This window comes from Athene cunicularia (genome assembly GCF_003259725.1).
Source record: "Athene cunicularia isolate RWA chromosome Z unlocalized genomic scaffold, athCun1 chrZ_part3, whole genome shotgun sequence".
NCBI classification, from domain to species: domain Eukaryota; kingdom Metazoa; phylum Chordata; class Aves; order Strigiformes; family Strigidae; genus Athene; species Athene cunicularia.
The window spans coordinates 827,197-840,124 of record NW_020799144.1 but is presented as its reverse complement, the minus strand read 5'-3'; the positions used below and the strand labels follow the sequence as shown (position 1 = coordinate 840,124).

Genomic DNA, 12,928 nt, shown 5'->3' with positions numbered 1-12,928 from the left:
GGCAGCAGACGCGCGGTGCGCAGCGCGCCGGGCCTGCCTTCTAGCTCTTGTGCATCGCCCCTGGCAGCGCCCCCTTTGGAACTTCATACGTAGCCGTGGTGTGGTAATACTTAGGACAGCTATTAAGTGCAGTTTAACTCTTACGTAATTTTGTGTAACTGTTAAAAAGAACCGTATGGCAAGTGCTTTCAGTCAGGATCAGAACTCTTGTGATTTCCAAAGGCACAGTTGTGCAAGGACTACCCTTAAACCAAGATCAAGCAGTATGTGTTTGAATTAACTCATTCTTTAAAATCTGTGACTATTTCCTCTAGCTTTCAAGGCATTAAGGCAAATATGAACCTTTACTTCAGTGCATTGGGAGCTGAGCTTTTCCTGACAGAGTGCAATAGTAGTGTGGCGATTTTTCTATTTCCTGTGTAGCTCTACAGATCCTACTTGTGCCTCTTCTGACAGCCCAGATTCGTAGGAGGGACAAATGTAGCCCTTTCCAGTCTTGCTATAGCCTCATGGCCGAGCAGTATAAGCTGCTTATTTTTATTACTAAGTATACAGAAGGATGCAGTTATTGTCAGCTTGGGCTTTGGTACTTTTGCTCAGGCAATAGTTTTATTCTTTAAATTCACTCTGACACAGTGATTCCCAGGCCTGAGGAGCAGGATGGTAAAGGTGTTCTGTTGCTTACTTTCTCTATGGGTCTTGCATGTCCTGCTCGGTGTCCTGGCTGGTTTTGGAGCACCTGTGTCTCCCCATTCAACTTTTGTGGAACCTTAGCATTTAAAGATGTTGAATAATATTTGGTGAACAGTTTTCCTGTGTATGTTAAGAGAATTCATGGAAAAAGAGTGTACATCCATTTAATTTAACATGGGTGTAAACTGTATGGATTAAGATTATCAAAGGCCAGTCATTGCCTTTAGTTGCCTCTTCATCAACCTACATTCTCTTATCTCTGCAATGATTTGTGTTAATACTACTTCTCTGTTGTGTTAATACTGCTTCTCAGCCCTTTCTTTAGAAAGCAGTATGTAGTTCCAGGTCTTATTAGGCTGTGCTACTTTAGTTCATGCAGCTGCTAGAGCAGCAGGCAACACATGGTGACTTAGCGAGAGTATATAGAGTTTGAGAAGACCCAAAAGATAATTGTTACTTAGATTATTTTAACTGATATACTTGTCCAGTCTTAGGGCTATAGTTTCTATTTCTTCAATTGTCTTATTTTTACACTCAGAATTCCTGTTGTTTTCCTCCTGAGCATATAGTGTGCTTGCTTACTATGGAATTGTAACATTTATCACTGTTGGAGGAAAAATGTCAGCATTTCTTTACCTGTTTTTTACAGTTGCAAAGAAAAGTTGTGGTAGAAACTTTTTTGCTTTCTACTATGTAGTCTCCTGCACTGTGCTTGGCAGGACTGTAGGTAGGGGAATCATCCAGCTGCTGTGACCTTAACTTATGAAATTCACATCTCTGCCTTCCTGCTAATAACTACCTTGGTTTTGAAACCTTAAATTTCCATTGTCAGCAGCTATGTAACAACTGAAAAATCAGGCCTATAGATACATGTTAATTGTATCTTTAACTTCAGTCCTCAGAAGTGCATCCCAGACTGCCTTACCTGTAGTGTCTGGTGTTATTACTGTCTGCAGCCATCCCTAGATAGCACTTCTGTGGCTCAGCAGTAACCCTTCAAGTATATGTTGAAGGATTTGCAGCAAGTCTAAAAATTGTCCTTGGAACATAGACGTTTTGCAGAGCTTGGCTGCTTAGTCCTCACCAAGTCTTTCATAGTACCTTCCAACTCGGTCATTTTGCATGTTTACTCTTTTCTACATTATTTTTCATAAGATACTGTGGTTTGATATTTTGGATGTTTTAATATGACTTTTCACAAATACTATGGAGAGCATGATCAGAGTCAGTATCCTAATGCATGTTCCGTCACCTCCTAGGGTGAGCCATATGCCTTAGAGGGAGGAGCTGCCTGCTGCTTGTGTTATGTAAAATAATAAATAATTTATAATGCTAACTGAAAATATCTGCCTTGGTAGACAAACAGATGGGAAATGCTTGATAGGCACTAAATTGAGACATAATAAAAAAAATCTGTTGAAGACATGGGAGAATAATCTGCTTTTTTTTTTTTTAAGTGGGGGAGCTTTCCTGTGAGTCTGTGCTTTACTCGAGAGTATTACTGACCCACTTAAGGAAATCCTTAACTGGCGGATCAGTGAGCCATAATGGAGGTCTGCAATATGATTCTGCAAATACTTACCTATTTTACTGAAAACAGCTTTTCTGAAGCACTGCCTTGTTGCCGATACCAGGACCTGTTCCAGTAAAGTATCACATGAAGCTTTGGATCATGTAGCTCTTTCCTCTCATCTATCATAAAAGGATAAATGGATTTTGTGCACTGCCTTCGAAAGCTGAAGGCGTTGCAATGTACTAACAAATGCCAGTTTTAGTGTAGCTTTGAAGCTGTAATATATGCATGGAATTTCAAAGAACTGCATCTATATACTGAGCATGGTAATTTATCATTAGTGCTTGATGGTACGAATTAATACAGCTTCTGGAAGTTATTTTGTTGTCAAGCAAAGACTGTTAGCGTCTATCATATGGACTTCACCTGCTTTTTCCAATTTTTATCTTGGGAAATTAAATTGTGTAAACAGAAGAAGCTTGTGTCAACATTCCTCTTTTCAATGTAATTGCATTTTTCTGCAGTGAATAGTTAATGATGATCTGCTTTGCAAGATACAAATGCGGCAGTGACCTGCTCTCGTTTAGATGTTGCGGTAGTAGAATGGTGGGGCTTTGCATGATGTTTTCTTTCATTGTTTGTGTTAAGCTGCTTGCATGTGTCTGCTGTGAGCTGGGTGGCTTGTCTCTGCATCAGTTATAAAGGAATACTTACCTTCTGTTTCTTCGAACAAATAAGTATTCTTGATATAATTTTAATTTCTTTCTCCTTGATTATGAAAACATAATTAAGATATTTTGGTGAACATGATCCATAAATGCACATGCTTTGGATTCATTTTGTGTGCTGTTCAGTCTGCTGTTCCATCTGCTGAGTTTGCTTCTTGGTTGCAAATAGTTAAAACTGCCAAATGCTTTTTATGTAGCACCTTTTTGTTGGTAGGGTTTGCAAGCTGATAGTTGTATATAGCTGATAGCTGTGTATGCTGTCTTGTGTACAGTTATGAAGCACAGAAACTATTTGGTGGAATTATCACCAGCATAAATGACAAATACACTGCTAAAAAGGTACCTTAAAAAAATAAAGCTTACATATTGATAAGGGAAGAAGTCTTTTTTCACCCTTGCCTTCATTTTGTGAAGTAAATTAACTGATTGTTGACTGCATGGGTAATATTTGAAAGAAAAATATTTCATTCAAATGTAGAATATAAATCACCAGATTTTCTGCTTATAAGGTTACATCTATTTTTATAGGTTCTGATAAATACTATTAAGATGTTACTGATTAAATCTTCAAATAGAAAAATTCAGAAATTTCACTTCCTAAGTTAAATCCAGGTTTTGCATAGGTGTGTTTTACTCAGTTAAAGGAGAAAGCCATTGGGAGACATCTGCTGTCCTTAGTTAAAATGCTTTGACCTTATTGCAGTAGATATTTTGGCCACATTTTGAATTGAATCTGTTAAGTCATATTCTATAGAAGTGAAATTTTACCTTCTTTCTAGTGTGTACAACTTAGAGAAAATAGAATGAGTCGTCTTATCAAACTGACATTCAGAGACATCTTAATGTTTGTAGTATATGAATAAATGCTGAAGTTACCAATAAAACAGTGAACTTTTTAGATTTGCATTTAGAGGAAATTTTAAAAGAAATTTTTCACGCTTCAAAATGTGTGACTTAGAAAATGCTCTTTTGAGGTTTATCTTCATTAACATTTCTGAAATTGTATGCCCAAAACTTACTTGTCATTTTAAAAATGCTTTTATTCCCTTACCTACTTCGTTTTTACTTATCAAGCCCTTGGAGGACTTAAAGTCCATAAAAGGAGCCAAAAGCCCTTGAGTATTTGCGCAAAAAACGTAATTAAACCATTATTTGATTTCTGTTAAAGTTACAACGCAGTGAGCTAAGGTATTTGCACCGAATTGCATTGCAATTCAAGATGTGGTCTAATAACCCAAATACATTACCAAAACTGAGTATACTGCTCAACACTTGAACTAATATTCTGAAAAAGGCCCATATATCCAGTGTGAATGCTATGAACCAAAAGCCTATATCAACAGATATTTTAAAGCCAAGTTTTAAAACAAATAATAGGACTAATTCTTTAAAAACAGACCTTTTAGCACTTTGGTTACTTACACTTATGTAGCTGTTATCTAGGACTGTTACTCAGTATAAAATAGCTTCAAATGCATGATTTATAGCAAAAATTACTAAGTTATTAATATATCCTTATAATGTGACTTAAGTAAAATGTTTTGTGTTCTATCATTTCACTCTAAGCTGCTATTAAACATAAACTTCTATATTTCTGCTAGGTCAGATAAGGTGCAGTGTTTCAAATTTTTTGCTAAATGAAACGGTGAACGTACGATGTGCTTCATTAAAACTTCTGAACTTACAACTACCCTTTTTTAAATTCTAAGTTGATGATCACTTTACCTTCTTTTAACTACACTTGCATTTCTTGATCATATTAATTTTTCAACTCAGTTTCTGCTTTAGATACTCATCCTGTTTCTCTACTGTTTTCCTCAATGATTTCCACCTGATTCTTTAAATGGGCCAGATAGAAATTGACTCTTGGCTCCTTCTTGCTTGTTTTTTTTCTGGATAATCTCATTCAGAAATGTTTTTTCAAGAATTATGCTGACAACTCTGGGTCTCACATTTTTCTCTTCAGTCATACCTTAATTTCTCTAAAATTGGGTTTCTCTGCCGTTGCTCCTTTGTAACCCAAATATATGTCTGTTATCCTATACATTGCATTATTGTCCAGTACTCTTAAAATTGTTTGCATCTTCATTTATCAGCACTCCCCTGCCATCCCAAATCCTGTGCAGTTTTCAGTTTTTATAGAAAAAGTACAACAGCCAGAATTTCATCATTGCTTCTTGTTTGTTCTGTATCATTTGTTTTGTTTCCCCTTCTTCCTGACCCATCTAAATTTCTATGCTACTGCAGAATTTGTTTCTGGCAAAACTCCTTCACAACATTGTCACTGTCTACTTGATCAAACTTAACTATTAGCAGCATTTCAAATATTACTCTGAACCATCTGTTTATTTCTTACATTCTCTTTCAGGGGTTTTATTCTCCTTTGCCATGTACAGGCCATTTATGTTAACCTTTAGGAAAGTACTTTCTTCCAGTTCCTCAGTATCTGCTTCTGTTTGATTTGTGAGGAAGTTTGTCAAACTTTATCTAAGTTTTAGATCTTTTTTGTTGCTTTAATCAAGATATTTTTTAATTCCTTAATTAGTTACTATTATTGTCTTCTATATCTTTGCTTTTTAGTATATTACCTCGTTTTATATAGACATTTGTTCTTTATAAAAAAAATAATTTCAGTCTAGTATAAATATTTTGCTAAAGTGGCCTGGAACAAGGAAGAAAAAAAATTTGGTAGCAGTAATTGTCTGTTTTTAATATGATCTCTATTTTCCTGCTTTTAAAAATAAAATGGCACTATTTGATTGGAACTGAGGCTGTTGTCAAATTGAACCATGTTAATCCCCTGATTAATTGTAGACTAATGCAGATTTTTGAAGTGTTGCAAAAATTGCTTGGTAGGGATTACATAAACCAAAATAATGGAACATTGTCCCTTTTTTGAACCCTTAAATATATGTTGCCTTGTTCTTTTGGAGGCCTATAATAGGTTGTGGATAACTTACTTGTTACCATAATGATCTGTAAACAAAATAGATTCATAGTAATTTTACAGATGCTGCATCAACAACTTGAATATGCAGGCAGAATTTAAGACCCTGCAGTTTCCTGATAAGAAGCAACTGGACTGGTTTCAGAGGAATTTGCATTAATCTTACTTTCTTTTTTTTTTTTTATTAAAAGCCTCAACGCTGTAGTTTTGTGTGTTGTGATTTTTTTTTTTTAGACTGAGTCTGGCTATGGATCAGAGTCAAGTTTACGACGTCATGGATCCATGGTGTCTCTTGTTTCTGGAGCAAGTGGATACTCTGCAACATCCACCTCTTCGTTCAAGGTTAGTAATAAATTTTTCTTAGTATTGGTGTGTAACTAACACATGCAATTGGAAAATAAATAACCCATGTGAAGATTCATTCACACAATTACAGAAAAATATTTGGTTTATTATCTTAGTAATTCCTCATATGATGATGAGTAGATCATACAGGAAGCTCTCTTGTGCCTTTGTGCAGTTGTCCCTTTTAAACTATAGTGTCATCTTCCAGTGGCAAGAAAATAAAACCTGTGGGAGTGTTTATTAGCCTTTCCTAGTTTATGTGTCAGAATATCCGGCCCTCTAAGTGAAAAGGAATGCTGATTCTGTGACTTAGTAAATTTGATTAATACTGATGATGATGATGATGACTTTCCTTGTCTCATGCATATGAATATTTAACATCTGAGCTCATGTGGGCTGTACTTGTGGGAAAACAGAAGAGGAACAACACACTAAAGGGGACTAAAGATTGGAACAGAGATCTTAAACTAGAGCTGACGGTTTTCTGGCAAAATAGGCATAAAGTTGGTAGCATGCAAGATTGCATTTTTAATGAGCTTTTATTGAATGCTCTAAAGTAGCAGATGCAGTCAAGAACAAAAATTGAGGCCAGTGGACAAAATGAGTAGGGAACACTTGTATAGTTTCTTTTAACATTAACAGTATTTCATAGCTGCTGATACCTAAAATGTCCTTAGTGTACTTGTATTTGACTTTCATAGGTGCAGAAATCATTTTTTTTTAATTTATGCATTGAACTATTACTGAGCATGTAGAAGCATTTCAGCCTTTTTCTCTTGTGTTTTCAGAAGGGCCATAGCTTACGGGAGAAGCTTGCAGAAATGGAAACCTTTAGAGACATATTGTGTAGACAAGTTGATACTTTACAGAAATACTTTGATGCCTGTGCAGATGCAGTTTCAAAAGACGAACTCCAAAGGGACAAAGGTAAAACTGTAGCTGAAAAACTCTTTATCTCCATAGAATTTAGCTTTTTACACAGTAATAGCACTTGAAATAGTTACTGTAGAATTTACAATCGTATAAATAAATAAATAAATATACTCTTTAGTATAGGAGTCAGATATTTCTGCATGAACAGTGTTAACTATTGTCACTTCAGAAGTTGGATTCCCATGAAAATCTGCTTAACTTAATATTAACCTGTAGCTGTCACCTGTATGAAAGAAATACTCTTTTAAGCATTTGATATTATATAACAACAATTATTTACCCTCTCAAGATTAATTCAGGTTAGTTTATCACTGTGTCTCTTACCTTTTAGTTTGAAAAACCAGTAGGATATTAGTTTTGATAGAAACAATACATTCTTTAAAAAAGGCAAAGATGCTGCCATAATGAACTCTCCTGAGATGTATTGGCTGGAACTAGAGCACTGAGTGCACACCTGAGGCCCTAGTAGAAGCAGGTGTGGATGTCTACATGTCTCTGAATTCCTCTTCTCAGAGCACAGGTTTTTTGCCTCAGAAGGGTGCATGGATATGACTTTTAAATTCATCCCTGGGTTTGTTCTGGAAGCCTGAAACTTTTTGTAGTAAGAAAACATTAGATAATACAATACCACTTCTTTATGAATTCTGTAGTATAGAAGAGTAGGCAGCTGCTGAACTGTGACTCCCTGCCTATCCAGCTATAACACCAAAATAATGTTGTTAACATAGAATGGAGTGTTAAACTTTAATGCTGAGCAAATGTTAGTGTTCTGATGGTTTCTGAAAGTAATGTTGATAGTGATCTTGGATCCAGGAAAAAAAGTGGGTGTGTTCATGACTGTTGCAGAAAAAGATCTTAGTTTGCTGCTTAGCCATGAGGATACTCATAGTTCTTTCTTGCACACTAAAGAATTGGACAAGCTTTCTCATTCTCATGACACTTGCTCTCAAATTTAGTGGTAGAAGATGATGAAGATGACTTCCCTACAGTGCGTCCTGATGGGGATTTTTTACATAACAGTAACAGCAGTAAGGAAAAATGTAAGTATGTCCCAACTTTTTTACTGACAATTCATATGAATGCTGTGATAAGCCTGAGACAAGACGGATGTTTATATTCTAAGCAGAAACTGGCAAGAATAGTTATTTAAATGTATGCGACAGGAAGTTCTTATTCATGTTATTCATTAGCTGCTTTTCATGATTCTCTGAGTTACTCTTAATTCACACAATATTAAGGCAAACTTGTCAAGATGCTATTTCCTATTCCATGTCCAGCCACTTCCACTACAAAATTCTGTTGAAACAGCTGCATCATTCAGGTATTGGGAACTGAGATTTGTAACACGTAATTGCAGTTTTTCTTATAAGTGTTAACCTGCTTCAGGAGTGTGGTGGAGCACAATGCTTTTCTGGTTAGGTATGTGCCAGTAGGTTTTTTCCATGTTCTATGGCTACGTAGTCATGTTAAGTCAAAATTGTTACCGATTCTCACTCATAACAATTTTAGCACTTTTTTACTGTTTACCATTGTTACAATGAACACAGTTATGATTTTTTTTTTTTTACTCTTATCTTTTTTGATCTAGGTATTGTACTTTAGCCATGCCTGGCAGAAGTTGTGTATGCATTTAAAGATTATTTGCATTCTTCTTAAAGTTTTTATTTCCTGACTGAAATACTTTAGTGTTTGCATTCTCTAGATGTTGACAATTCAGTCCTAAGGTATTTCTTACTTTGATTTGCAAAACTTCAGAGTTGCACCACCTCTGATTTCAGATGTGATAGAATCTTCCAAAGTACTCAGCAAGTGTTTGTCAACTGTAAGCACTTTCATCAAGAACCTAGAAAGTATATGGGCAAAATAAACCTTTTCTGTGTCTTCTGTTTTGTTTTTAATTTTTTATTGTCCCTGTGTGTAACATCTTTAGTCGCTGTATTTAAGTGCTCTTTCTAGAGTATAGCCAAAACTGTTATGTGGAAAGAGGAAAGGAAATGGAAAGAGCTTTCAGGATACTTCCAGAATTCATCATATGAGTTGTTTTTTTTTAAATTATATAAAGTGCTTGCTCTACTGAGGATTAATTGTAAAACATTTCAGAGGTTAAGTAGCATATAACCCTGAAGTTTCGAATAAATCTTTCTTGCCTCTTGTCACCAAAGATAAACAAGCTTGCAGTGCTCACTTGTAAGCAAGTTCATAGTTCCACTAACCCTATTGTGTGTATAAGTGTACATTTTCCTGAGGACTGTTAAGTCAGAGCAAATTTCAGAAAACTGAAAAGGCCTTCTTTAAAAAATGTGAAGTGAGAATTTAATTTCACTGCATGATTCATTTTGAAAGAGATGTCTTTGTCAAACTTAGTTTTTGTAGGATCATGTAGGAGCTTCAGCTTTAGAACAATGTACCTTTAGAATATTTCTTCATATTTACATTCTTCTGGTATTATGTGCACATACAATATAGGGAATGTCATTAGGGAAGTTTATATTTTTAGTACATCTAGTCATCTTAGAATATTTAAACGTGAAGTAACTTCATTTTTTTTCATTAGCTGTTTAAGAGGAATTTAGTAAGAAGTTCTGTAGCAAGTCTTTGGGAACTTAAATGCTAAGAAGTTGCAATGTATTATGGATATCTGGATATAAACTCACTATAAGTCACTACAGAAAATTTCTGCAACCACTTGCTTTCTGCAGAACTTATAATTCCAGTTGTGATTCCTGATTCCATTAAATTCACTTTCCGTCAGTTACTTCTGTGTAAAGCTTTATCTCTGTTTTAGTTTTTCTGTGCCTCAGTTTGATGTCTAAGGGCCACATTCATTAAACATTTAGTATCTGAGTGCTACAAAGCTTGATTAGAAATGAAAAATCAGAGTATGCAGTAAAGTGCAATCAAAAGTCATAAGTGATGCAGTGGGAGTAGATGGCTCAGGTTAGAAAGCCATGCCCATGTGTTGGCCAGAAAGCTACTCAGACTAACTGATTATTAAAGATGTCATTTCAACTTCACTGTTTTCTAAAGCTTAGCCTTAGAGCAGCTGTTAAGATTCTTTGGTTTCTCATATTTCAGTTTCCTTCTTGAAGTCCCTATCTAGTCTTGGAAGGACTGGAACAATCTTTTTAACTGTAGCTGAGAAGTGGTTACCTGTTTATTCCGGGGCTGTTCTGGAGTCAGTGCTTCAGCAAGTGAGAAGCATGGATTCAACCTATTATTTAGCATACTATGATAAGGACAAGTGTTTGAGCCTACTGTTCAAACCACTAGTACACTAATCCAGTGCTCAAATCAGTAGATTCAAGGTTGACCTAAGGGACTATTCACACTACCTTTTGAAATTTGTTTCCTTCTGCACCTGGACAGGAGGAGAAAGTTAACTTGACTATAGAGACGTGTACTACTGTGAAGTTGTTTTGAATAGGGAGGCTTTTTCTTTCCCATGTTCTCTAGGATCTTTGAGTGAAGAGCTAAGAGTATTATAAAGGTATTTAAATTTATTCGTCACTTTGCAATTAAAAAAAAAATCTGGTAACTGTATCAATGATCATTTGTATAAAACACCAGTGGCGAGTCTGGCTGATGCATACTTACCCACTGGGATCTTATATTCTAAGAATGTAGAATTTTGATCAGGAAGTGTTCCCATCCGCATACGGAAATTAGCATATTTGGATTTAAGTTACTGAAAAACTTAAGAAGAGCATGTGAAACCTACTTAAGGAATCTCACTGAAAACAGAAAGTGTTGTTTTACTGTAACTATGAAGAAGGAAATGGTACAGAGGCTGAGGGGGAGATCTGATGTGAAACACTATAGGATTTATGCTGGGGTTTTTGTGCTTTGAATGGAGGAAGAATATTCACCAATGTACTGCTGAAATAATTGGGTGGTTCTCGGAGGAAAACTGATCATATTGATCAGAAGACTAACAACAGTAGGTATCAATAAATGGGTCATGCACCTGAAGGTTTCTTTTCCATGTCGTGACATAAGACACTAAGGTGCATAAAAGGAAAAAGATAAAGGAACATTTTCTACTTAGTGGTTTTAAAATAATTTTCTGTTTCACTGGAAAACTGTTTAATCAAACACATGATGTTTGGGACATCTGGGAGAGAGTTGCGAACAGAATCTTAGGAACAGGAAGGGAAAAACTGACCTATCATAACAGGCATAAGAGGTATAGGAGAGAAGGGCTAAATAGCTTTTGAAGGCTAAAGCATGGTATGAAAAATCCTTTGTATGAAAGGCAAGAGAATAAATTAGAAATAAAGCAAAATGCTTAAAAAAAATAAGATAATAACCTTGGAACCACTTGGAGGATGTGGAAATTGAAGTTAAAGTAGGCGAGAAATCATCGCACTGCTTTTTTTCAGTTGGCTGCATGCAGTTTGATCACTAAGCTAGAAGAGCAGTTACAGTGGTAAGAACACATTCCTGTTAGACTTTGCCTTGAACTATATAGATCTCCTGATGTCAGATTTCATTTTTGAAACACTGTAGGTGACATGAAAAAATGGATGAAAAAGGAATAGGAAAGGTGTTTGGGATCTCCAAACAGAAAATCTCCTGAAAAATACTTTTAATGTGCTGAAGCTCAACTGTTACTGAGAAAAGGCTTGAAGGTCACCTTCCAACATGTTCCGGGAAGACAAATGTCTCCTGTGATAGGAAAGAATCAAAATACTCCCATGCATTGTAAGGAATGAGTGACCATCCCTTCAAAGAAGCAAGTTATGCCTCTTTCTGCCAGAAGTTTGGTTTTGCCCGGAATTATAATGGTTGAAAGGAAGTATGGATACTGACTTTAAAACTGCAAGCTCTGCATGTATCACTACAATTCTGAGATTAGTCATTAAAGAATGACCTAGAATATATGATGACTGAAACAGTATGGAAGTATTAATGAGCTGTAGCTGAGACCTAAAGATACCCAGCAACAAAAGCTGGCTTTTTTTTCCAGGAAATGAGGCTGTGTTGCTGCATTTCCCTTACAATCAACCATAGAGATTTCTGAAATGATTAACTGTTTCGGCCACTGATCATCTCTTCAGCATGTCTAGCGTGTTGCATAATTAAGAGAGAAAAATCACACCTACAAGTATCATAGCTGTGCTGGTAAGCCTGCACATGAACATTCTACACCAACACAGCACATTATTAGTATAAACAGTATTTTTCAGTTCTGAAGTCTGTCAGGTAAAGCTCTTGTGCAACTTTCATTATTTTCAGTGAATCCACTGCATCATCTCCTTGCCGTTTATACCACTTTCAGTCTCAGACTCCTCCGTGTTCCCTCTGCAGCTGTTAGGGGGAGGGAGAGCTGCTCTGCTCATTGTTTCTGAAACAGATTTTCTTTCTCTTATTTTACTTTTTTCTCCAGCCCCCATCATCTTTACCTTTTGGGAGCATTCTTCATTAACATGAAACAAATAAAAAAAGCTGTATTCTACCACAGTGTGTATGCTTATTGAGGTATTTGAAGTAGTGCGTGGTCTGTAATTACCTGTTTGAAAAAGAGTTTGACTCCCTGTGAAAGGAGAGCATATAAAACCTCTAGAGACTTAAACCATTGCTTAAGACCATTGCATAAGATTGCTTCCTGTTCCTGAAGTGTAGATAGCATGCTCTACCATTAGAGAACTCCCTCAAGAACTGAACTTCTTGAAAGCTCTGATTAGCCCTGACAGACAGATACTGTATAAACTTACACAAATATTTATTTTTACTTTTTAAACAATAACAGTCGCATGCTGACAAACTGAC

The 12,928-nt window shown here is 35.9% G+C and overlaps 1 protein-coding gene across 1 annotated transcript in view; it reads left to right on the top strand.

Annotated features, from left to right (window-relative positions):
- Positions 1–12,928, top strand: part of COL4A3BP (collagen type IV alpha 3 binding protein) — a 70,254-nt gene that overhangs the window by 33,773 nt on the left and 23,553 nt on the right. The window contains exons 3-5 of the mRNA XM_026866558.1: positions 6,116–6,223; positions 7,015–7,153; positions 8,116–8,199. Of these exons, the coding sequence (XP_026722359.1) occupies positions 6,164–6,223; positions 7,015–7,153; positions 8,116–8,199 (283 nt within the window). The 5' untranslated portion in view covers positions 6,116–6,163. The remainder of the gene's footprint in view (positions 1–6,115; positions 6,224–7,014; positions 7,154–8,115; positions 8,200–12,928) is intronic.